At 50.2% G+C, this 25,000-nt stretch overlaps 3 protein-coding genes across 6 annotated transcripts in view; 2 read left to right on the top strand and 1 right to left on the bottom strand.

Annotated features, from left to right (window-relative positions):
• ppm1ba (protein phosphatase, Mg2+/Mn2+ dependent, 1Ba) overlaps positions 1 to 11,191 on the top strand; it is an 18,950-nt gene extending 7,759 nt beyond the window's left edge. Inside the window, exons 2-7 of one of the 3 annotated variants that reach the window (XM_083697931.1) lie at positions 3,411 to 4,340; positions 4,575 to 4,692; positions 6,017 to 6,128; positions 6,960 to 7,017; positions 7,700 to 7,753; positions 9,146 to 9,248. In XM_083697931.1, coding sequence (XP_083554057.1) covers positions 3,435 to 4,340; positions 4,575 to 4,692; positions 6,017 to 6,128; positions 6,960 to 7,017; positions 7,700 to 7,744 — 1,239 coding nt within the window. In that variant the 5' untranslated portion in view covers positions 3,411 to 3,434 and the 3' untranslated portion in view covers positions 7,745 to 7,753; positions 9,146 to 9,248. Of the gene's footprint in view, positions 1 to 3,410; positions 4,341 to 4,574; positions 4,693 to 6,016; positions 6,129 to 6,959; positions 7,018 to 7,699; positions 7,754 to 9,145 lie in introns of all 3 variants that reach the window. The other 2 variants (XM_083697932.1, XM_083697930.1) reach the window with 2 other exon arrangements.
• A 5,138-nt stretch (positions 11,192 to 16,329) lies between these two features.
• Positions 16,330 to 23,577, top strand: slc3a1 (solute carrier family 3 member 1; the record flags this gene model as incomplete). Its single annotated transcript, XM_083697929.1, has 10 exons — positions 16,330 to 16,597; positions 17,608 to 17,787; positions 18,271 to 18,413; positions 18,671 to 18,796; positions 19,619 to 19,738; positions 20,546 to 20,670; positions 20,779 to 20,980; positions 22,023 to 22,199; positions 22,437 to 22,562; positions 23,140 to 23,577. Exons 1-10 carry the CDS (start codon positions 16,369 to 16,371, stop codon positions 23,575 to 23,577), a joined length of 1,866 nt encoding a protein of 621 aa, XP_083554055.1. The 5' UTR covers positions 16,330 to 16,368.
• A 129-nt stretch (positions 23,578 to 23,706) lies between these two features.
• The window catches only part of prepl (prolyl endopeptidase like), an 8,864-nt gene continuing 7,570 nt past the window's right edge, over positions 23,707 to 25,000 (bottom strand). For both annotated transcript variants that reach the window (XM_083697927.1, XM_083697928.1), the window contains 2 exons: positions 24,900 to 24,988; positions 23,707 to 24,503 (listed from right to left, as the gene is read on the bottom strand). In XM_083697927.1, coding sequence (XP_083554053.1) covers positions 24,426 to 24,503; positions 24,900 to 24,988 — 167 coding nt within the window. In that variant the 3' untranslated portion in view covers positions 23,707 to 24,425. The remainder of the gene's footprint in view (positions 24,504 to 24,899; positions 24,989 to 25,000) is intronic.

Here is a 25,000-nt window from a genome sequence, read left to right as displayed (position 1 = left end):
GAACACCCAGCCCCATCCCCAGAACACCCAGCCCCATCCCCAGAACACCCAACCCCATCCCCAGAACACCCAGCCCCATCCCCAGAACACCCAGCCCCATCCCCAGAACACCCAGCCCCAACCCCAGAACACCCAGCCCCATCCCCAGAACACCCAGCCCCAACCCCAGAACACCCAGCCCCATCCCCAGAACACCCAGCCCCAACCCCAGAACACCCAGCCCCATCCCCAGAACACCCAGCCCCATCCCCACAACACCCAGCCCCATCCCCAGAACACCCAGCCCCATCCCCAGAACACCCAGCCCCATCCCCAGAACACCCAGCCCCATCCGGCAGGCTCAGCCCCTCTCCCTACAGCTGCTCCAGCACTGACATAATGAGCGTTTGTCTTTCATGTCTGCTCAAATAAAGAGCAGAGCAGAGAGGGGAGGGGTGCGTGGAGAGAACCCAGCCAGCACTGAGAGAACGGCAGCTGGGTCAGCTAGCTCTGCTCCCTCTGCCAAGTCCCAGCCCTGGATCACACACACACACACACACACACACACACACACACACAGGTTAGATAGGCCGTGGTGGACATAAACAGTGAAAACACACACACATATTACTTTTTATATTTGTGTGTGTGTGTGTGGAGACAAAACTCAAGATGACATCAGCCCCAGTGAGCGGTCGTGTGGTTACATCACTGTTGAGCCAGAGTCCTCTGGATTTGCTCTCTCTCTCTCTCTTTCTCTCTCTCTCTCTCTCTCTTTCTCTCGTGTGAGAGAGAGAAAACCCAATACATGAAACAAGACAGTGAGAAACATTTCTCTCTGAGATGTGGCCAGGGGCATCTGGTGCTTGTTGTTGTTGTAGTAGTAGTGTGTACTGATGTGCTCACAAGGAGACAGCCAGATGCCTCTCAGCTCATCATTACCATTGATGCTATTGTGTAGCATGTTGATTAGTATAAGCCTTGTGTTGTTGCTGTGTCCATCTCTCTACCTTACTGCAGGCCAAGGTTAAAGGTCAGGAGAGACTGTACTTAGGTTAACGGTCAGGAGAGAGACTGTACTAAGGTTATAGGTCAGGAGAGACACCTGTACTAAGGTTAAAGGTCAGGAGAGAGACTGTACTAGGGTTATAGGTCAGGAGAGACCTTTTACTAAGGTTAAAGGTCAGGGAGACAGACCTGTACTCGTATAAAGGTCAGGCTTTGATGTTGTCTCTGCTGCAGAAACAGCCCAGGTGACAATGGGACATGGTATTCATGGGTAAACAGGGAGGGATGAAAGTCAGTGGCTGTTTGCTAAGGAACAAAGGTGTGTGGGTCGGGTGGGCGGGCGGGCGGGGGGGCAGGCGGGCCGACCCGGGGCATCAGAGGGTGGGTCGATCGAACAGTTTGTCCCCCCGTCGTCAGAGAAACACAGACATCAAACGGACACGCTCGCTTCCTGCCCCCGACACTGGCTGGATTAAACAGTGTGTTTTTCTTTACACACACACACACACACACACACACACACACATAAGCAATGAGAGGGTCTGGTGTAGGGGGGACTGTGTAGTGTCATGTTAATGTTAGCATTGTATGATCAAAGGAAAGAGAGGATGGAGTCAGAGAGAGACCAGGTGTGTGTGTGTGTGTGTGTGTGTGAGAGAGAGAGAGAGGGGGAGAGTGTGTGTGTGTGTGTGTGTGTGAGAGAGTGCGTGTGAGCAAGCGAGCGAAGGCCAGGTGTTTTTCTCCAGGCGCGGTGACAGTTTATTATTCCAAGAATGACGATAATACCTTTGATTTATGTCTCGAATCAGATGAACCCGGTTTTAAGCCACGGCCAGGCGGAACCGGCCTTGATACACGTCTCAGACAGAACACCTGTCTGCTCCCTCCACGGTCCAACCCCCTTCCATGGCTGCTAATCTGATCTGATCTAATCTGATCTGATGCTGATGGGTCATTGGTGTCCTCCTCTGTCTGTGTTCAAATCTAGGCTTATGTTGTGAGAGAGACCAAGGGAGAGAGAGAGAGACCAAGGGGGGGGGGGGGGGGGGGGGAGAGAGAGAGATAAGAGGGATGGTGGGGGAGGGAGAGAGGCTGGAAAGCAAGAGAGAGACAGACTGGAAAGAGAGAGAGACAGAGACTGGAAAGATGAGACAGAGAGACTGGAAAGATGTGTCAGAGAGGGGGAATAGAGAGAGATGGGTAATGGTGTGAGTGCTCCCTGCCAGCCCTGCCCTGCCTGGGCGATGACCTGCTTTCACAGCTGGCCAATAGTACCGGCGGACGTGTCCAGAACTTTACCCCTGGTTCTGCTTTCAGCCCAGGCATAAAAGGGGTGAGGGAGAGGCCAGGGCACTGTGAGGGCAGCGTGCACTCGGCCTGCCCCTCTGCTACCAGGCCTCTCCCAGCCACCCCAACCCATGGCCCCCCCCTCTTGGTGCCTCAGAGCCAGGCAGTGCTACCTACTGGAGGCCCAGGCTTCACAGGCCTACCCACTTGGCCTTGTTTGAGAACAGTGAGGACTTTCTCCTGATGCTTGTCTTATTAATCCTACTGTCAAGTGATGCCTAAACTAGGCCACATGAGTGTGTGTGTGTGTGTGTGTGTGTGTGTGCGCGCCTGCCTGCCTGCCTGCCTGCGTGTGTGTGTGTGTGTGTGTGTGTGTGTGCGTGCGCGTGTGTGTGTGTGTGCCTGCCTGTGTGCGTGTGTTTGTGTAAGCTCTGTAGCAGAGCTTTGTGCCAGGTCGTCTAAGGAGAGAAAATCCTATCATCTAGCTAGGTGAGAGGTTTAATCAGTGTTACAGTGAGACCTACAATCTCCTTAGTCTCTCAGATCCCCCCCCCCCCCCCCCCCCCCCACACACACACACACCTCTACCCAGCCACTGTGAATACTAACAGTCGTAACAGGGTCATCTGCAGTTAAAGAGTTGAGAAATGCATTTTGATGTCTACCCTGACAATTAGATTTGACGCTCACTCACTGCTCCCTCCCTCCCTCCCATGTTCTCCTTCCCTCCCTCCCTTCTTCTCCTTCCCTCCCTCCCTTCTTCTCCTTCCCTCCCTCCCCTCTTCTCCCCCCCTCCCTCCCCTCTTCTCTCTCCCTCCCCTCTTCTCCCTCCCTCCTTCCCTCTTCCTCCCTCCCCCTTCTCCCCTCTTCTCCCTCCCTCCCCTCCCTCCCTGGCAGGGTGCTTCTCTTTCAAAAGTGTTTCTCTAATACTCTCACCTCTCCTCCAACTCTCCCTTTCTTCTCCTCCCTCCCCCCCTTTCAACACTCTAACCCTGTCCCTCCTCTTTGACCTCTCCTCCCTCCGCCCCCACTCCCCCTCCTCTCCTCTCTGAATCCCCCTCCCTCTCTGCCCCCCCCACCCACCCACCACCACCACCGCCTCTCTGACCCTCTCCCCTCTCTTCCTCCGTCCCCAGGGTGGTGGAGGTGAGTCCTGAGCCATGGGGGCGTTCCTGGACAAGCCCAAGACGGAGAAGCACAACGCCCACGGCCAGGGCAACGGCCTGCGCTACGGCCTCAGCTCCATGCAGGGCTGGCGGGTGGAGATGGAGGACGCCCACACGGCCGCCCTGGGCCTCCCCCGCGGCCTGGCCGACTGGTCCTTCTTCGCCGTGTACGACGGCCACGCCGGCTCCCGCGTGGCCAACTACGCCTCCAAACACCTGCTGGAGCACATCATCAACGCCAGCCTAGGCCCCTCCTCCTCCCCCCTCCTTCCTCCCGCCTCCTCCGCCGCGGGGGGGGGCGCCGGAGGAGCCGCCGCAGCCGCCGCCGACGGACACCCGCCCCCGGCCGTGGACACGGTCAAGGCGGGCATCCGCAGCGGCTTCCTGAAGATCGACGAGCACATGCGCAGCTTCTCGGACCTGCGCAACGGCATGGACCGCAGCGGCTCGACGGCGGTGGGCGTCCTCCTGTCGCCCGACCACATGTTCTTCATCAACTGCGGCGACTCGCGCGCCGTCCTGTACCGCGACGGCCACGTGTGCTTCTCCACGCTGGACCACAAGCCCTGCAACCCGCGGGAGAAGGAGCGCATCCAGAACGCCGGCGGCTCGGTGATGATCCAGCGGGTCAACGGGTCGCTGGCCGTGTCGCGGGCCCTGGGCGACTACGACTACAAGTGCGTGGACGGGAAGGGCCCCACGGAGCAGCTGGTCAGCCCCGAGCCGGAGGTGTTCGACATCCAGCGGGCGCCCGAGGACGAGTTCGTGGCGCTGGCGTGCGACGGCATCTGGGACGTCATGTCCAACGAGGAGCTGTGCGAGTTCGTCCGCTCCCGCCTGGAGGTGTCGGACGACCTGGAGAAGGTCTGCAACGAGGTGGTGGACACCTGCCTGCACAAGGTAACTGTGGTGTGTGTGTGTGTGTGTGGGGTGTGTGTGTGTCTTTGTGAGTGCGTGTGTGTGTGTGTTTTAGCTATACAGCTGCCTGCACAAGGTAACAGCAATGTTGCAGGTCCCAAGTTGTTTGGACTGTTTGTGAGCAGGTCCACAGTTGTTCCTACATAACATAATGCTTCTCTCTCTCTCTTTCTCTCTCTCTCTCTCTCTCTCTCTCTTTTCATCCCTCCATCACAGGGCAGCAGAGACAACATGAGTGTTGTGATAGTGTTATTGCCAAACGCTCCCAAGGTGTCGGAGGAGGCCGTGAAGAAAGACGTGGAGCTGGACAAGCTCCTGGAGTCTCGTGTGGAAGGTGAGAACAGCAGCGCAGCACACACACACACACACACACACAGAGCAGGTTAGAAAGACGTAGAGCTGGACAAGCTCAAGTTCAAGTTCTAAAGCATTATTGTCCGTTTAGAGTAAATATGGACATTTCTAATTTGTCCTTGGCTTCCCCCATGGTCTAGTTACACACACACACACACACACACACACACACACACACACACACAACAAGTTAGATAGAAAGAAAGAAAAGCCTGGGCTTTGCACCAACTGAGCTATCAACAGCTATCTAGAGCTCTCTCTTCCTTCCTCTTCTTCACCCTCTGCTTCTCCTCTCTCCTAAATCTATCCTCCTCCCCCCCTCACACATGTTCCTCTTTCCCCTTGTCAGATTCTCTCTCTCTCTCTCTCTCTCTCTCTCTCTCTCTCTCTCTCTCTGCGCTAATAACTTTTTCTCACCCCTTTTTGTCTTCTTGGATGTTGACATACTCTGACAAGTAGGTGCTATAGTCTCTAGTGGAGATGTTAACTCTTCTGTGTGGAGTTGGCCCTTAGCATGGAGAGTCTGTGGAATCATGTTGGTACTAAGTCATGTTGGTCTAGTAATGTTCGTCTGAACTCTGGTTGAAGTAATGTTGGTCTCATGTTAAGCCGGTTGGTGTAATGTTAAGTTGGTTGGGGTAAGGTTGGTCTAATGTTAGGTTGGTTGGGGTAAGGTTGGTCTAATGTAAGGTTGGTGTAATGTTAGGTTGGTTGGGGTAAGGTTGGTCTAATGTTAGGTTGGTTGGGGTATGGTTGGTGTGAGGTTGAGGTAATGTTAGGTTGGTTGGTGTAATGTTGGTTTAATGTTAGGTTGGTTGGTGTAATGTTAGGTTGGTTGGGGTAATGTTGAGGTAATGTTAGGTTGGTTGGTGTAAGGTTGAGGTAATGTTAGGTTGGTTGGTGTAATGTTGGTCTAATGTTAGGTTGGTTGGGCTAAGGTTGGTCTAATGTTAAGTTGGTTGGGGTAAGGTTGAGGTAATGTTGCTGTAATGTTTGGCCAGCGGGAACTGCGGGGGCTACTGCTCCAGAGAGGAATGTCCTGGCGGAACATCTAACTGGCTCTGAGCCCGCCCTGTCCTACTGGTCCCCCCCCCCCCTCTCTCTCTCTCTCTCTCTGTCTCTATTTTTCTCTCTCTCTCTTGCTCACACTCTGTCACACACATTGTTTTGTCTACATCTCAGATTTAATCTGTCACTCACCTCACAGCAGTCAAGGTTTTATATATAGCACCAGTTGACCTATTATTAATCTCTCTTTTTCTCCCCCTCCCTCCCCTTTTCCCCCCTCCCTCCCTCTCTCTCAGAGATCATAGAGAAAGCGGGGGAGGAGGGCGTACCAGACCTGGTTTCAGTCATGAGGAATCTGTCATCAGAGAATATCCCCAACCTCCCCCCTGGGGGGGGCCTTGCCAGCAAGTAAGAGACCTGACACTCTCTCCTCTCCTCCGTCTGTATGCTCTCCTCCCTCTGCCCCCTCTCTCTCTCTCCACTCTCCTCTCTCCCACCCTCCTCTCCTCCCTCTGCCCCCCCTCTCTCTCTCCTCTCTCCACTCTCCTCCCCCTCCCTCCCCCCTCCTACACAACACCTACTTGTCTTGACCCTACATGTAATTCCAGAGCGCGATTCCCTCTGATCTGTCGCCGTTCGCTCTCCTCCACAGATCTGATGGGACTGGGTAGGTCTAAGCTGTAGCGCCACCTAGCTCTGTCCTAACCTCCTAGTATCAACGCAGCCTTTAGCCGTCTGTGTTTTAATGGATGTTCAACCTCCCAGGGTTCTCCCCAAAGAATGGAAGAGTGGCGCTGCGCCACCTGGTCCACTTGGCTCGGCCATTTTGTTACACATTTCAGAGCTAAATTAGCCTGATATTTAGTTACCATAGAGTTAACTGCCTCTGTTCGGCCAATGACACCTTTGTTTTTAAAAGTGAAAGCGTTATGACATTTCTCAGTGAAATTAGCGTTTTTAGCTGTATTTTTGTTGCGCAATTTTTTTGCGCTATTTTGATGCGAATCCACGCGAGTCGGGTTTTGATGATGCATTCCAGCGGCGCTTTTGTTCAAACATCCTGGGGAGAACCCTGCCTACTGTGGACGTGTTAGGCCTCCCCCCGATGTGGGTGTGTGTGGGTGTGTATGCAAAGCAACCTGGAAAGTGAATGGATGGCTGAAGAAATCAATGAATCAATCAAAGGGAGTATCTGAAGGCATTGTTGTGTGTGTGTGTGTGTGTGTGTGTTCTCTCTAGACGCGGTGTTATTGAAGCCGTGTACAACCGGCTCAACCCTCACAGGGAAGAGGATGGGGTGAGTATCGTAGTGAACACATACTTTCACAGCTCACTCTTACATGGATCCCTTCACATACATCTCAAATATATACGTGTGTGTGTGTGTGTGTGTGTGTGTGAGACTGTCTGTGAGTGTGTGTGGTGTTGACAGATATACGTATATATTTGAGCCTGTTCCATACTCCCCATGTTCTCTTCCCATAACATGCACCATGTGACTCTGCCTTAGCCAATCACAGTGTATGGAGAATGCTGCACCCGTCAACCCTCCCTCCCTCCCTCCCTCCCTCCCTCCTCAGCGCTGCGTAGCATGAATGTACTCCTTAGCTCTGATCTCCAGTCAGTTCCCAGAACCCCCAAAACCTTATGCTCAGATTTGAGGGGGGCCGGGGGAGGGTCGTCAGCTCACCCTCCCAGAGTCGTGTGTGAGAGGGGCAGGCTTTCGTTCCAGCCAAGCACAAACACACTGTATTTAACCAATCAAAGCCTTGGCTGAAGACTGGGATTAACTCAGTAATTGAATCAGGTGATACTGATTGGTTGGAACAAAAAACCTGCTCCGACACCAGCCCAGCAAGGTAAGATCCCCCCCCCCCCCACCCCACCCTCTACATCCTCTCAAAACAGCATGGTCAGTAAACCCTCCCATGTGCATGAAAGTGTTAATATACGTGTATGTGTGTGTGTTTTTGTTCCAGCCCAGCAAACACACACGATCTGATCAACGAGTCACAGTCCTTTAGGTTTATCAGGTGGGTTAGTGCTGGGCTGGAGCAAACACACACACACACACACACACAAACCAGCAGGGTGCACATTACAGTTTGACACACGGTGCTCTTGACGGTTATCTCCTGCATGTCTAGGTTCAACAGTCACATGGTACCAGCGGCTGTGTACTGATTTGTGGCGATGCCCTGTGGGTTTGTCTCATGATGATGATGATGATGATGATGTAATTTCCTGTCATGTAGAGGAAGTGCATTATGGAGTGCATGCTGGGATCCTTACTGTAGCCTATGACATCATAACATAATAGAAATAGGTTCATGTGTGAGAACACTGACACACCTCTCTGACTCATCTGGGCTGATGATGCTAGTGTGATGTCATGAACGTGATGCATTTGATTTGTTGATGATTTTGTTCAAAACAACTATCAGAAGTTTGGGTTCTGAGGTGTGTGTGTGTGTGTGTGTGTGTGTGTGCGCGTGTGTGTGTGTGTATATCCTGTTGGATGGATTGTGCTGTAGCTACATGGGTTGGACTGTGTGTAGGCTACGTCAAATAGCAGAGAACTCATGGTCTTTGCATCCCCTCGGCAAAGAAGTCTGTGTGTTTCTGTGTGAAATGTCTTACACACACACACGCACAAACTTCTTTCTCATATCGTCCATGTTCCCCTGCCATATAAAGTACGTTCAGTTTAAGAAATGTCTCCATGTAAATAAATATGCACATAATGTGACATTCTCTAATACACACACACACACACACACACACACCCACACAGTGGTAGACTTGAGAGCTGTGCCTGTCTAACTGTGTGTAACCCTCTGATTAACGCAGCCCTCCTGTTTCATTTGGTAAGTCAAGTCCGTACATATAAACGTCAATCATATATACCCGTGCCCCCCCCACCAGTGTGTAGTGTCTCAGAGGTCAGGTGGTCTGTCCCCGTCACTTTGATCTGAGGTGGGTTAGGGTCAGGAGCAGGACCACTCTGAATGTCGCCTTATTGGAAAGAGGACACCCTTCTCTCTCTGTCTCTTTCTCTCTCTCCTCCTGTCCATCTCTCTTTCTTTCTCTGTCTCCATCTCTCTCTCTCTCTCTCTCTCTCCCTCTCTCTCCTTCTCTTTCTCCCTCCCTCACACACACACACACACGCCCACCCTGTTGGGTAGTGAAACCATCCAGGGATGCCTGCTTGCTCCTTGGAATGGGGAGGAGTTGGTGGTGTGATGTTAACTAGGGCTCATTGACTGTGTCTTCCCCAGGGTTCAGACTCTGTATATAATACCCTATGATGAGGTGTTAGAAATTGTCCATCTCATACTGACACTTCTCTCTTCTCCCACCTCCCTCTGCCTCTCCTCTGTTCCCTCACTCCATCTCTCTCTCCCTCTCTACCCTCCACCTTCCAGAATGGAGCAGACCTCGAGGACCCCTGGTAGCTGCCCTGCAGAACTGCCCGTTCCTGCTCCAGGACTCCTTTCTACACAAGACATCTTTATTCATACCGGTTTCTTTTTTGTTTTTGTTTTGTTTCCCCTCCCCATGATACCAAGAGATCAATCGGACCATAAATGCAGATTTAAAAACTCTCCAAACAACCCAACCCAAAGGATTGCAAATAATTTTTAATTAAATACGAGGGGGAAAGAGGAGAATAACTACTATAGTAGTATAAACATCTAAACGAAATATATACTAGAGAAAATAAGACAAGATACTTAGTTTTTTTTTTTCTTCTTTTTATTGCTTTTTTTTGTGGTTGTTGTTGTTTTTGTGTTGGTGGACTGATGAAGAGACTGAAGGCCCAAGTTGTGGGGCATTGTGGGCCGTCCCTGTAACGCTCTGTGGTGCCTTTCCTCCAACCGCCGCGGATGGAGGACCCAGCAGGCAGCCAGCCGGCCAACCAGCTGCCCCCAGGAACCAGGCCCCCGGCCGCCTAACCAAGCCCCAGGCTCCACACCCCTACCTAGGCCTCAGGACCTAACCAAGCCCCAGGCTCCACACCCCTACCTAGGCCTCAGGACCTAACCAAGCCCCAGGCCCCAGAATGGCCCTAGGCCCCAACCAGGCCCCAAGCCCCCAGGCCCTCCTTCCAGTCCCAAGGGGCCCAGTGGGGGGACCACCACTACTGGGGACCAGCATGGCTGAGGCAGGGGGACTGCTACAGCTCTGGCTGTGGCTTGGCTTGTCTCTGGACCCCACAGGTGGACACACGCTGGTCCAACAGGACTGAACCGGAGAGGAGCGGCTGCCTGGTCTGCTTCATGGCATTAACTTGTGTGGAAGGGTTTGGAGATTGATCGCTTTTTGCACCTTTCCCCCCCCGCCCCCCTCTTTCTCTCCCTCTCTCCACCAAACAGACGGACACAGATGGAGAGATAGCTAACCTCTGCTTCAACAGACTCTCGCCACTCCTCCTCAACCTGCCGGCGTTTCACCCCTCTCTGTCTCTCTTTCTCTCTCTCTCTCTCTCTCTCTCTCACTCACTCTCTCTCTCTCTGTCATGTATACGCTTTTTAGCCTGCTGTTGTTCAAGATAAGAAAATATATATAAAATCCATATATATATTTTTGATGTATGTTTTTGTTGTTTCATTCACGGTGTCAGATGGTAGGCGGCCTACTCTGTGTGCAGACAGAGAGGTAGACAGGCAGGCAGACAGACAGAAAGAGTGTAGGACAGGCAGGCAGGCAGACGTGAAGAAGTATCGTGGTCGCTTAGCGACTTGGGAGGGAAGTGCACGTCTTGGTGGACATAGACGGACATGATGTGATGTCATATCTGTGTGTCAGTGTGTGTGCGTGTGTGTGTTTGTCTGTGCGTGTAAACACACACCAGCCGCCCAGAGAGAGTCTGGGTTTTTGGGCTAAAGGGATTCTAACCGCCGCCCACCAAAGTCTCACCGCAACTTTCTTCTTTCACCTCTCACACTCTCATCCCTTTCTTTCTTTCTTTCCCTCCTTCCTCCTCTCATCCTCTCCTTAATGCAGAAAGAAACTCTCGCAACGATTTTGCCTTTTTTTTTTTTTTCTTCTCTGACAGATATTGTAAAGTGTGTGATGATTTTTTTTTTGTTTTAGCGGAATTAAATATCTAGGCGATGATGAGTTCTTCAACCTTTATATATATATTTTTTTCAAATGCTGTGTAATAGTGTAATATAGCTGTTGTTTCATTGCATTCTTGACATTTCAAATGGAGGTTTGGCGGTATCATGAAAGGAGCAGGTTCAGGAGCACTGAAGGGGAAGGAGAGGATGAGTCTGAGACTGATCCAGTGTACCAATAGGAGGAGAGAAGCCCAGTCACATGGTACCAGTGGCTGTGTACAGATGGGTGGCGATGCCCCGTGGGTTTGTCGTGCGATGATGTAATTTCCTGTCATGTAGAGGAAATGCATTGTGGGAGGGTGGAGGGGCGGGGGGGGGGGGGTCAGGCCTGAAAAAAAAAAACTAGTCCCTACTCTCCAGAAATTAACCCCTACTCCCTAGTCACTAATCCCTACTCCCCAGATACTAACCCCTACTCCCTCGCCCCTCCTCCCTAGACCCTAACCCGTAGTCCCTACTCCCCAGACACTAACCCCTACTCCCTCGCCCCCCCTCCCTAGACACTAACCCCTAGTCCCTAGTCCCTACTCCCTAGACACTAACCCCTAGTCCCTACTCCCCAGATACTAACCCCTACTCCCTCGCCCCTCCTCCCTAGACACTAACCCCTAGTCCCTACTCCCCAGACACTAACCCCTACTCCCTCACCCCTACTCCCCAGATACTAACCCCTACTCCCTCGCCCCTCCTCCCTAGACACTAACCCCTAGTCCCTAGTCCCTACTCCCCAGACACTAACCCCTCAGGTTACAGATACTGTCTAGGGTGTAGTAGCTAGGGTCACTGTCTAATTTGTAGGGGCTTATGGATAATGCTTCCGTCAAAGGTTTCTGAGCTAGCTACCTAGCATAGCATTGATCTTGTACACCTGGGGTTTGAGCTAGCTACCTAGCATAGTATTGATCTGGTACACTTGGGGTTTGAGCTAGCTACCTAGCATAGCATTGACCTGGTACACCTGGGGTTTGAGCTAGCTAGTAGCATAGATTTGATCTGGTACGCCTGGGGTTTATGAGCTAGCTAGCAACATAGCATGTATCTGGTGCAGCTGGAGTTTATGAGCTAGCCGCATAGCATTGATCTGGTACGCCTTGGGTTTATGAGCTAGCTGCCTAGCATAGTATTGAGCTGGTACAGCGGGGGTTTGAGCTAGCAACCTAGCATAGCATTGGTCTGGTACAGCTGCCTTGGTGCCATTTGACTATTTAGGTACTTGAATGTTGTGTGTGGTTCTATTTTTGCAATAACATTGATTTTCATGAGATGATTGATTTGTTTTCTTGATTGACATGTTTCTTTTGTGTTTTTTTTTTTTTTAACTGTGCATGTAATGTGGTTGGAGGGTTGTTCGGGGGGTGGTTGTTATGTGTGGGGTGGGACAGGTTGGGGGTAGGGGAGGGAGGGGAGGGGTTGCCGCCCCTGGTTTAAGGGGGATGTTTAAGCCCCTGGTTTAAGGGAGATGTTTAAGCCCCTAGTTTAAGGGGGATGTTTAAGCCCCTGGTTTAAGGGGGATGTTTAAGCTATAGCAGACACTGGGTTGAGGGGGGGTAGGGGGCTGTGGGAGCTGCTGCTTTGAATGTAATTCACCTTCACACGACAACACTACACTGCATAGACTGATCTGGAGGCTGAAGACGCTTCTCCCCCCCCCTGCTCATATAATGACGACTTCTCCTGGGTTTCATTGGGACAGCCCAGAGCGTCCCCATACCGGGCTGTAGGCTTTCTGAGACGTTTAGGACGCTCGGACTCTCCCCACCCATAGGTGCCTTCCTTTTACCCCGTCCGCTTCACTGGGTAGGCGGGGTTTTCACTCGTGGACCAATGGAACGGTTGAAAAGGTTGCAAACCCCGCCCTCCCAACGGGTGATCCCGGGGCGAGCTAAAAGGAACGCCGCTAAGACGCCAACCCATCACTGGGCCTGGCCCCGCCTCCTGTCACTATTGAGATTTTCCAATGAGAATGAGCGCCATGTCTGAGGGGCGGGACATGAACCTGTGGCGAAGCAGCCTACTGCCCCACGCCTGCCACTCATCCTAACTGGTTTTGTATATCTACAAGTATTGATATATTAGAATGACGATGATTTCCACATACTTTATTTATTCCTGATTTTTAGCCTTTTAAATGAGAAGTGCTGTATTTGAGAATGGTATGCTGAGATTATGATGATGATAATGATGTGTGGGCGTGGCTTGGTGTGGTAGTGGCTTGCCCCGCCCCCTTCTGCCTTCAGGGTCACCTTTGAGAGTGACGGGGTCACGGAGGGGGGGGGTCAAGGGTCATCCAGGGTTTTCACCATACCTCCTCCTTGTAACGATAGTTCCCAGTATGATATTGTGATGTTTCCGACCATACAGTGAACATAATCTTCAATAAAGGATGGATACATTTAAGTCCTTATAGTATGCTCTCTCTCTGTTGACTTGCTGTGTCTCACACACACACAAACGCCAGAGGAGGTTGAAATCGGAGGATGGGCTCATTGTAATGCATGGGTCGGAATGATAATTCCATGCATTGCAGTGAGCCCATCCTCGGATTTCTGCCTCCATCAACCTCCTCTGATAAACACACACACACACACACTCAAGTAGACACAGTACTCAAGGACTAGGTTTGTCCTATTCCTAGAGTGATTGGATTATATGATAGGTGACCCAGTACAGTACGTTTGTCTTGGCATTGAGTTTATTCACTCAAGTTTGACAGACGTTTTCTAACCTCAGAAGTGGTCCATTGTGGAGGTGAGTCCACTTCCCACACCGCCAGAGCTGCAGACCCAGCTGTTGACCTCAATCCCCAAATGAATGGAAAGGATAGGTTGTCTGGTTTGTATTGCATTGTGTTGCATCTGTGTATGAAATGTGCTTTATAAATGAAGTTTGACTTAGTTTAGTTTCCAAACAGAACGTGCAGAAGTTTTGAACTTGAGAGTCGACGAGATGAGAAATAATCCAATGGGAGTCTTCAATACTGCGGCTAGCGTTTCCATGATATGCAATGCATTTTTACAGAAACTGATTTGAATAATAACAATTGTCATTGTTAAAATCCAGCTACAATAAAAATCAAGATGGAGCATATTCTGCTAACTTTTGCTCTGCTCAGCACTATTTTCTGAATATCAAATTGGGGGCCCAAAATGTTTTGCTCATCTCTTCCATGTATTACGGGTTGAGGCTTACAGCAGCTGGTGGTGTGGAGGGTGACATGAACTCATCTTGACACTTTGTTTGATCTGACAAACTTTTGGAATGAACTCGATAAAAAGGGGATAATAAAACAACAACAAAGCAATCATCCAACCACTTGTTGTGTTACAGCTAAGGGATGTAGAAATGTAACCACTCTCAAATACATAGACTAGGCTATGGATGCAAGGACTGACCATCCATGAGATCAAAATAATAGTTTAATAAAAAGTTTGAAGCTATACAAGGTTTGTTTACACTTAGGCCTACATTGTTTATGAAAAATGGGAGTAAAACAAGCTTACATTTGGGTAAGGCAGTTGAACTAAGCTCACAAGGCAGTTACAGTTCCCTGCGCAAGCAATGGGGCAGTGACGCATGTTTTCTTCTTTTGGCTCTACACTCCAAAAGTTTGGATTAAAACAATTTAACCTTACTATGAGGTTAAAGTAGAGACAACAATGTCAACATGAGGATCAAAGAGATGTCCATGAAAGTGAGGGAAGCTGATATGAGGCTGAAAGAAAAATCTATCATAAACAGCCAAAACCGTAAACCTACCAAAATCAACATCATTCAAAGGATGATACTATGTAGCCACAAGAACAGGATGGCCAGTTACGGTTTCCTAAAAGGTAACTAAAAGAGCCAGCAGAGTTCTGGAAAAAGGTCTTGTTGACAGGTGAGACAAAGATTAATATATACCAGAGTGATGGCAACAGTAAAGTGTGGAGAAAAAAAGGAGCTGCTGCTCATCTGTGAAATATGGTGGAGGTGGTGTTATGGCTTGGGCATATACAGTATGGCTTCCACTGGAACTGGCTCACTTGTCTTAATTGATGATGTAACTGCTGACGGCAGCAGCAGGACAAAGTGTACAGAAACATCTTGTCAGCCCAAGTACAAAGAAATACGTCCAAACTCATTGGACGGCGCTTCATCATACATCATACTAGGCAGGGCTAAAAAGTAGAAAGTTGTTGACTGGCCAAGTCAATCTTCAGATTTAAATCCTATTGAACATGCATTTCATTTGCTGAAGAGGAGACTTAGGGCAAAACATCCTCAAAACAAACAATTGAAGATGGCTGCAGTACAGGCCTCACCAGAGAAGATACCCAGCGTCTGGTGGGGTCCATGGGTCGCAGACTTCAGGCAGTTATTGCATGCAAAAGATTGTCAACCAAATACTAAACATTAGTGCTTAATTTGACATTTGATAAATCTGTCCCATCATTTTTAGGGGGACTATGTTGTAATTTTTGAATGGTACAACCAATATGTACACGAACACCATAAAATAAACACTGATAATCTCGACTTTAACCTCACAGTGTTGTTTGATTTCGAATCCAAACTGTTGGAATGAAAAACAAATGCTTCCCTATCCCATTGCTTACGTAGGGCACTGTATATGTTCTATTCTTCAAGAATCGATGGCTATATAATTCATATAAAAGTCAGAAAATTGACGTGCCAATCACAGATTGCCTCTTTAACAAGAATGAGTTATAAAGCTGGGAACTACCTCAAGTACACCATAGCCACACAGTCATATACATAAATGCACCTCCAAGCACCCGTGGCAACATTTATGGCTACTGGTGTGTAACTGCAATCAATGTGAAGTCAGTGTGTTCAAGCCAACTGCACTCTACTGCACTCAGGCCACCAGAGAGCTGGAAGATAATCCCTAACCATGCGTTTATACCTCTCCTATTTCCCACATACCACAGAGAGAGAGAGAGAGTGTGTGAGAGAGAGAGTGTGAGAGAGTGTGTGTGTGTGTGTGTGTGTGTGTGTGTGTGTGTGTGTGTGAGTGAGAAAGAGAGGGAGATTGATTGTGTGTGTGTGTGATTGTGAGAGAGAGAGAGGGAGATTGATTGTGTGTGTGTGTGTGTGTGTGTGTGAGTGATTGTGAGAGAGAGGGAGATTGATTGTGTGTGTGTGTGTGTGAGAGAGAGAGAGAGAGAGAGAGAGAGAGAGAGAAAGAGAGAGAGAGATTGTACTATGGACCCTGTAACTTGCCTCCATAAAGAAGTGTTCGGACAATTGATTACACACCTGTATTGAGCCAGCAGCATCACACTGAAACCTAGCCATCCTAGGTACGATTTAGAGCTAGTTCTCTCGAGATGACTTTAGGTGGGGGCCCCAACGGGAGCATGGAGATGAGGGAGGGTATCAGAAATACAGGCTTCCAGGACGATGGCGAAGCGGAGGATGCTGGGGACGAAGCCGGGAGCAGGACCTCGACGACGGTCAGCCTGGCGGCGCAAGACGGGGAGGACGAGGGCGCCTACAACCAACTCAAACCTTACGCGGGGATGCCCAAAGAGGTTCTGTTGTTGTATTCTACCCAAACTCGGTACCGGCTACCCCGGGAGATCCTGTTCTGGCTAACGGTGGCGTGCATGCTGGCGCTGGTCGGCACGACCATCGCAGTGATCGCCTTGTCTCCCCCGTGTCTGAGCTGGTGGCAGACTTCTCCGGTTTACCAGGTCTACCCGCGGTCCTTCAAGGACTCCAACAGCGATGGTATCGGAGACCTCAAAGGTAGTGGTCATTCTATAACAATTTATTGATCTCCACGTACGGTAGTCTATCCATTGCCAATAATTACTTGTCATTCATAAAACGTTGTGCGTTTGAGTGAATTACGGCGCATATGGATGTGTTTATTTGAGGTGAGTCATTACCGCCGGGTATTGAGGTCAGGGGTTTTGTTGTCCGTGCTTTAAATTGCACTCGTTATACGCGTTAGTCATTTTATAGGCTTACATGATGTGGTCATAAACGTGTGTCTCCCAACAACCTCACACACTTTCCCAATTCCCTGAACGAGGCGAAGTATATTACCGCCAATGAGCAACAAGCCCAGCACCATAAGGCTACTGTAGCCTCCCTAAGGTATAGTATGACCTCAGCCAAGGACTGGACCTTTATGGTATTGTAGAGTGGCTATCTATAATGTCATAAAGGTCCAGACCCTGAAAGGTCCAGAGGTACAATGTTATCAAGGTCCAGACCCTGAAAGGTCCAGAGGTCATAGTGCATACACACGAGACTGTAGGCCTACACAGTTCAAGCTAAGCTGTTTTTTCCTCAGTCTGGCTACATGACTTACACAATGAAGCTGAAATATAATAACCATAATTTCACCTTCAGAATAACACTTCATAGACACATTTTCTCTGTTAAACAAATCATACTCATTCTTGTGGTGTCAAGGATGAAAAAAGCTTACAGTATAATTATGTTGACATATAGTCAATGTTCTGGTGGGTTCATGGTGTGTTGTCAACTGTGTTTGAACCTTAGAGTGCTACAGTATGACAGGTGGAGGCAGAAATTGGAGGACGGGCTCATTGTGTTTGATACCATTCTTCATTCCGTTCCATGCATTATTACAATGAGTCCTCCAATATCTACCTACACCAGCCTCCCCTGATACAGTATGAGTATGGTCTAACAATCCCACACCTTGCTGTACCCTCCACCCCCGTCTCCCCCCCCCCCGTCCCCCTATCCCCTCTTATCCCCCACCACCCCCCACCACCCCTCAGGCATCTTGGAGAAGCTGGACCACTTCCAGTACCTGAACATCCGGTCCGTGTGGATCAGCCCCTTCTACAAGTCCCCCATGAAGGACTTTGGTTACGATGTGGAGGACTTCAGAGACATCGACCCTCTCTTCGGCTCCATGCAGGACTTTGAGGACCTGCTGGTTGGCATGCATAACAAGGGTGAGCCAGGGGGGGGGACTGTAGACGTAGCCTACTCCAGTGGGTTGACCCCCCTGACGAATGCACTTTGGATAAGTGCACATTCCTTTGACCTCTACCCAGAAAAAAATGGTTCTAAAAATGGTTCTTTCATTTGTCCCCATAGGGGAACCCTTTGATGAACCCTTTTGGGTTCCATGTTGAACCCTTTTGAGTTCCATTTAGAACCTTCTGTGAAAAGGTTTGTACATGGAACCCAAAAGGGGTCTACATCTAACCCAAAAGGGTTCTACATTGAACCTAAAAGGGTTCTTTAAAGGGTTCCCCAATGGGGTCAAACGAAGAACCCTTTGAGATTTTTTTTTTAGAGAGTTAAAGAGGTTACTTTTAAGTGCCGTACAGTTTTTAGTACACAAGTTTAGCAAAAGTAGAACATCGGCCTACTCTTCCACAACTTACACCCCGCTCTGCCCCCACCCCCCCTCCCTCCCCCCAACCCCGCAGGTCTGAAGTTGATCATGGACTTCATCCCTAACCACACCAGCGACCGCCACCGCTGGTTCAACCTGAGTAGGACCAGAGATGAGCAGTACTCAGACTACTACATCTGGGTGGACTGTCTCCCCAACACACCCCCCAACAACTGGGTGAGGAGGCTCAGGTTCATACCCCGTCAGGGGAGGCTGGTGGAGGTAGAAATCGGAGAACGGGGCTCATTGTAATGCATGGAATGGAATGAGGAATGGTATCAAACATGCGCCTTCCTCATTCCATTCCATGCGCCCCGTCCTCCGATTTCTACCTCCACCAACCTCTCCTGTAACTAATACATGTGTGATTTGAGGGAGGTGACCAATGATTGAGTATTGACCAATGATTGAGCAGTGTGTGTCTCCGCCTCCAGGTGAGCATCTTTGGGAACTCGTCCTGGACATATGACGAGGTCAGAGGTCAGTGTTACCTGCACCAGTTCCTCAAGGACCAGCCAGACCTCAACTTCCGCAACCCAAACGTCTGCAGAGAGATGACTGTAAGATGTTACACACACACGCACACACACACACACACATATGTATGTGCATGCACACACACACACACACACATGGAGTGAATACAAGTGAGTCAGGAAGGAGAGGAGCCCAGCTGTTGTATGTGATGAGTGAGAAGGAGAGAGGGAAAGAGAGAGAAAGAGAGAGGGAGAGAACGAGGTGTGCGTGTGTGTGTGTGGGAGGGGGGGTAAGTCTCTATTCTCAGGTTATTACTGTAACTAGATGGGGCAGGCAGGGAGGGGGAGAGGGAGGGAGATGGAGGGGAGGGTTTGGCTCCTACACGTTACAGAGAAGCCTTTATGCTCAGCTGGCTGGCAGATAACACTCACCTGGGCTCCCTGCCCGGAAGGCTAGTGGATACACACCTACAGTACCACCTAGTCTCCTCTCAACATACCTACCTGGCTAGCTAACTACCTACCTAGCTAGCTAACTACCTCGGTTTGACCTAACATGCTGTACCTACCTACCTAGTTAGCTACCTACCTACCTACCTACCTACCTACCTACCTACCTAGTTAGCTACCTACCTACCTACCTAGTTAGCTATTTACCTACCTACCTAGTTAGCTACCTACCTACCTAGTTAGCTACTTACCTACCTACCTAGTTAGCTACTTACCTACCTAGCTAGCTAGCTGCTACCTACCTAGATAACCAAATAGTTACTGTACCTAACTACCTAGTTAGCTACCTACCTACCTACAATTTTCTCTGTGAGAGTGTAGTGTTTTGAAAGATTTGTAACTGTAATTGTTCTTGTTCTTCTTGTTCTCTCTCTCTCTCTCTCTCTCTCTCTACAGGACATAATTAATTTCTGGTTGGGGAAGGGAGTGGACGGGTTCCGCATGGACGCGGTCAAACACATCCTGGAGGCCAAACACCTGAGAGACGAACCCCAGGTCGACCCCAACCAAGACCCTGTGAGTCTCACCTGTCCTGTCCTAACCTAACCCTAGCCGCAACCCCAACCCTAACCCTAACCAAGACCCTGGAGTCTCACTTGTCCTGTCCTTACCTAACTCCATCCCCAACCCTAAACCTAACCAAGACCCAGTGAGTCTCACCTGTCCTGTCCTAACCCTACCTGCCCTAGCATCATTAGCTTCACATGTCCTAACCTCACCTGTCCTTACCCTCACCTGTCCTAACCTCACCTACCCTCTCCTCACCTGTCCTAACCTCACCTGTCCTGTCCTCACCTGTCCCATTCTCACCTGTCCTGTCCTAACCTGTCCTCACCTGTCCTGTCCTCTCTGGTTCTGTCCTCACCTGTCTTAACCTCACCTTTCCTCATCTGTCCTAACCTCACCTGTCCTGTCCTCTCACCTGTCCTGTCCTTACCCATCCTATATTTCAAGTTCAATTGTCTTGTTTGGACTCACTGTAAACGTCTCACAAACAGAATACTTCATAATGATTGGGTATTATTTGTATAAAACCATCTCTGATTCAATGACGGGTTGGTTGACCTTTGCCCCTGAGAGGAGGGAGCCAATGGGAGAGCAGGGTTTCAGACAGGCTGTGTTCCCACCGGCCGGGGATTACTACAGCAGCATACTTCGGAGGCTTTGTGACTCTCTGTCATGTGATCTGACTAATGCTGCACAATTACAGCTGGCCTGAGCTGGTCTCTGGCTGGAGAGAAAAGGAGGAGGAGAGGAAGTAGAATGATACCATCTCTCTCTTTCACCACCCATGTCCCACTCCCCCCCCCCCCCCCCCGCTAGGACACGGTGGACTCTGAGTTTGAGCTGCACCATGACTACACCACCTCCCAGCTGGGCCTGCATAGGATTCTGCAGGACTGGAGGACAGAGATGGATGTCCACAGCAGAGAACCAGGCCGATACCGGTAGGTAGTGCACACAAACATACACTAATTAATTAATTAATTAATTAATTAATCCATCCATTTCTTGCGGTACATGACACACCCCCCCCCCCCCCCCCCCCCCCTCAGGTTCATGGTGACAGAGTCCTATGACTACGAGGAGATAGAAAAGACGATGATGTACTATGGGACCCCAGTGGTGAAGGAGAGCGACTTCCCCTTTAACTTCTACCTGATGGACCTCCCCCAGAACCTGACCGGCACTGGCGCCCAGGCCCTGGTCCACCTCTGGATGGACAACATGCCCCGTGGGAAGTGGCCGAACTGGGTGGTGAGTGAAGGGGTTAAAAAGGATCCCGACATATTTGACTATAGTGAAATGTGTTCATTTACACTCACCGAGAACTTTATTAGGAACACTATACTAATACTGGGTAGGGCCTCCCTTTGCTCTCAAAACAGCCTCAATTCTTCGTGGCATTGATTCCACAAGAGGTTGGAAACATTCCTTTGAGATTCTGGTCCATGATGACATGATTGCATCACGCAATTCCTGCTGATTTTTTCAGGTGCACTTTCAAACTGTGAATTTCCTGTTCTACCACATCCCAAAAGTGTTCTATTGGATTCAGATCTGGTGACTGGGAAGGCCACTGAAGAACACTGAACTCATTGTCATGTTCATGAAACCAGCTTGAGACGACTTTTGCTTTGTAACATGGTGCATTATCATGCTGGAAGTAGCCATTAGAAGATGGGTAAATTGTGGCCATGAAGGGATGCACATGGTCAGCAACAATACTCATATAGGCTGTGGCATTCAAGCGATGATTGATTGATATTAACAGGCCCAAAGTGTGCCAAAAAAACATTCCCCACACCATTACACCACCTCCACCATGAGAAGGTGTACAGGTGTTCCTAATAAAGTATTAATAAAGTTAGTGTATTTGACTATAGTGAAATGTGTTCATTTATTTCTCCATGTAATTTATTTAACCAGATGCTTCTTGTTATAGTTTCTTTTTTGGAGGGATGTTTTTCAGATAAAGATCACATTGCTCAGATAAATAGCTGTCCTTGTGTGAACCAGTTCCAGAAGGATAGCAGAGCATTGACAGCAATAACTGTTGCATCGCAAATCACATACGTCACGTTCTTCCCGACTGAATGGCTTCTCTATAGAGCTCTACCAGGGTTAGCGGTTAACAATAGCACATCTACATCTATTACATCAGGGGAGGCTGGTGGTGGTAGCAATGGGAGAATGAGCCTGTCCTCTGATTTCTACCTCTACTGATGTATATATCATGTTCCCCAATGAAAGCTTGTCATGAGTCTTGAGTTCCCCCTCCCCTCTGTGTGTGTCCCAGGTGGGGAACCATGACAAGCCTCGTATCTCGTCCAGTGCTGGTCCTGAGTACACGCGTGTCCTTAACATGTTGCTGCTGACGCTGCCTGGCACACCCACCACCTACTACGGAGAGGAGATCGGCATGGAGAACGTCAACGTCACAGACATACAGGACCCCTTCGGCAAGTTCAACCCTGTAAGTCTGACTGGCCTGGCCGGCTAGCTGTGTGTGTGTGTGTGTGTGTGTGTGTGTGTGTGTTTGAAAGACATACAGGACCCTTCGGCAAGTTCAACCCTTGTAAGTCTGACTAGCCTTGCCATATGGGGTGTGTGTGTGTGTGTGTGTGTGGGGGGGGGGGTGTGTGTGTCTATCTATCTATCTATCTGTCTGTCAGGACCGTAACTCTGCCCTGTTCTTCTCCCCTTGTGTTAGAACGCTAGTCGGGACCCCCAGCGCTCACCCATGCAGTGGAGCTCTGAGCTGAACGCTGGCTTCAGTGACAACCCCAACGGGACCTGGCTACCTGTGCACCCGCAGTACAACACCACCAATGTGGAGGTACGCTAACCGCTAACCTAGCTAACTTGGCTACCTGTGCACCCATAGTACAACACTACCAATGTGGAGGTACGCTAACCGCTAACTTGGCTACCACTGCACCCATAGTACAACACTACCAACGTGGAGGTAGGCTAACCACTAACCTAGCTACCCCACTAGGGATGGGGCCGAGTGTTACAGTAGCCTACATGGCTAGTCCCTGTGTGTGTGTGTGTGTGTGTGTGGTGACTGGGAAAGGGTTCAGACACCCAAATGAAGTGTATTACTGACTGGTTGGTTCTCTGTCAGGGTTGATGCTATGTTATATCTGCTGTTGACTGGTTCTCTGTCCTCCCCAGGCCCAGCTGTAGTGTGTTTGTGTGTGTGTGTGTGTGTGTGTGTGTTAGTGCATGTGTGTAGTGAGTGTGAGACTGGCTAAGGGTTCATATAAGACAGTAGAGGAGTCAGACTGACTGTTTCTCTGTCCTCCCCATGCGTGTGTGTGTGTGTGTGTGTGTGTGTGTGTTAGTGACTGGCTAAGGGTTCCTATAGGACAGTAGAGTCGTCAGACTAACTGGTTCACGGTTGTCCCCAGGCCCAGAAGGCTGACAGCGGGTCGGTCCTGTCTCAGTACCGGGCCCTGAGCCTGCTCCGGGAGACGGACCTGGCGCTGCACCGCGGGTGGATGTGTCACGTCTGGACCGACGCCAACGTCTTCTCCTTCCTCCGCGAGGTGGACGGCCTCGGCCACGCCTACCTCGTGGTGCTCAACTTTGGGGGCGACGCCCGCATCGACCTCACGGCCGTCGCCGAGCTCCCCGATTGGCTCACGGTCCGCATGAGCACCCACCGCCGCGACGACGCTGCCACCGGTGGCCGGCTGCAGAAGTCCCACATCGCCACGGTGAAGGGGGAGGGGCTGCTGCTGGAATACTCCACCTATGAGCGGTTCCACCCAGGCCACGCCTCCCAGTGCTATGTGTCAGACAAGGCGTGTTACCTGGGCGCTTTGGACATACTGTACAAATGCTGAGTAGTGTGTGTGTGTGTGTGTGTGCATAAGGTCTGAGTAGTGTGTGTGTGTGGTTTGATTAGTAACTAACAGAAAGACATGTCATCAGTTGGAGTGTGACTGAGTCACTTCACACTGTTCACTGTCTGTTTAGAAACTGGTTTTTATTGTTTGCCATTTTCCTTCATTAAAAACAAGCATGTTCAACATGTCTCATCGCTCATGGTCTCTTCCCACCTAGAACACTCATACATTACCATCACACAGTATATACTCTGTGTGTGTGTGTGTGTGTGTGTGTGTGTGTGTGTCAGTTGTGGTGCTTCACCAGGTTATTCCATCGGTGAAATAGGCTGCGTCTCAATAGCGTCAAGTGGTTTCCTTTCCTTGTGTCCTTTCCTTCACCTCCAGGCATCAGAAGAGACTTGCCAGGGGGGTTCGCGTCATAGCAGCAGCTCTCGGAGGAGGAAAGCCCCTTCAGACGGTTGAGAAACATCTGTCGTCTTTAGCTAGCGTCGAGCTAACCGAAACCCGCTAATATACGTCTTGAAATAACCCATCCAGCTTTTGAGAAACTTCTAGAAGGAGAAGGGAGAGAGAGAAATCCTCTGGGGGGGGGGAGGGTCCTTCCACAGACATAACACCTCTACCGACCAATCCCAAGTCTAGGTAGGTGGGCTCTGGCTGAGAACAAAGGCTGACATTGCTCTCTCTCTCTCTAGAAATCGAAGTAAATCACCGTAGCGAACACTGAAGGCAAACATCGGCAAGCCCTCGAGAAAGTCGGCAATCCTCCAGACGGTATTCCCGGGAGCATCCGCCATTTGTGGGAGGCGATACTCAGTCTGGCGTCCCCCCCCCCCCCCCCTCTACCTGCGTCTGGGGGTCTTCTGGTGGTCCGGGACCAGGCCCAGCTCTCTGTAGAGGAAGGCCAGCTGACGAGCACTCTGGGTGGGGAAGGACAGACAGACGGGAGGGGGGGGGGGGATACTGTATATTAGTGTATAATTCATCCTTCAGCTAATCTGTGTTTACAGCTTAAACGCCTGGTTATCGAGAGAGAGAGAGACTGCTATCACCAGACCTGCTATCACCTGTTGTTGTGATGGGAGGACTATGGAGTACATGGCTTCAGCATGGATGTAAAATACTTTACACACTCCAGTATCTGCAGTTTATAGACTGAGCAGGGCGCTGAACTGTTACTGGGTTAAAGGTAGGCTGTGGTGACAACAGGGCCCACACACACATGGACATACACACACACACGCATGTACGCACGCATGCACAGACACACGGACGGACGGACACACACACACGGTCCAGTACGAGAGGCTTCATACCTCAGTCAGAGATAGGTCAAAGTCCTCAGGTCCAAAGTGGTCGGCCCTGGGCTGCACGTCCAGAATGACTGTCGGTGTGGGCTCAGGTTCTGGAGGGGCAG

Source organism: Argentina silus (assembly GCF_951799395.1).
Source record: "Argentina silus genome assembly, contig: scaffold_163, whole genome shotgun sequence".
In the NCBI taxonomy this organism is placed as follows: domain Eukaryota; kingdom Metazoa; phylum Chordata; class Actinopteri; order Argentiniformes; family Argentinidae; genus Argentina; species Argentina silus.
This window is presented reverse-complemented; position numbering and strand designations above follow the sequence as displayed.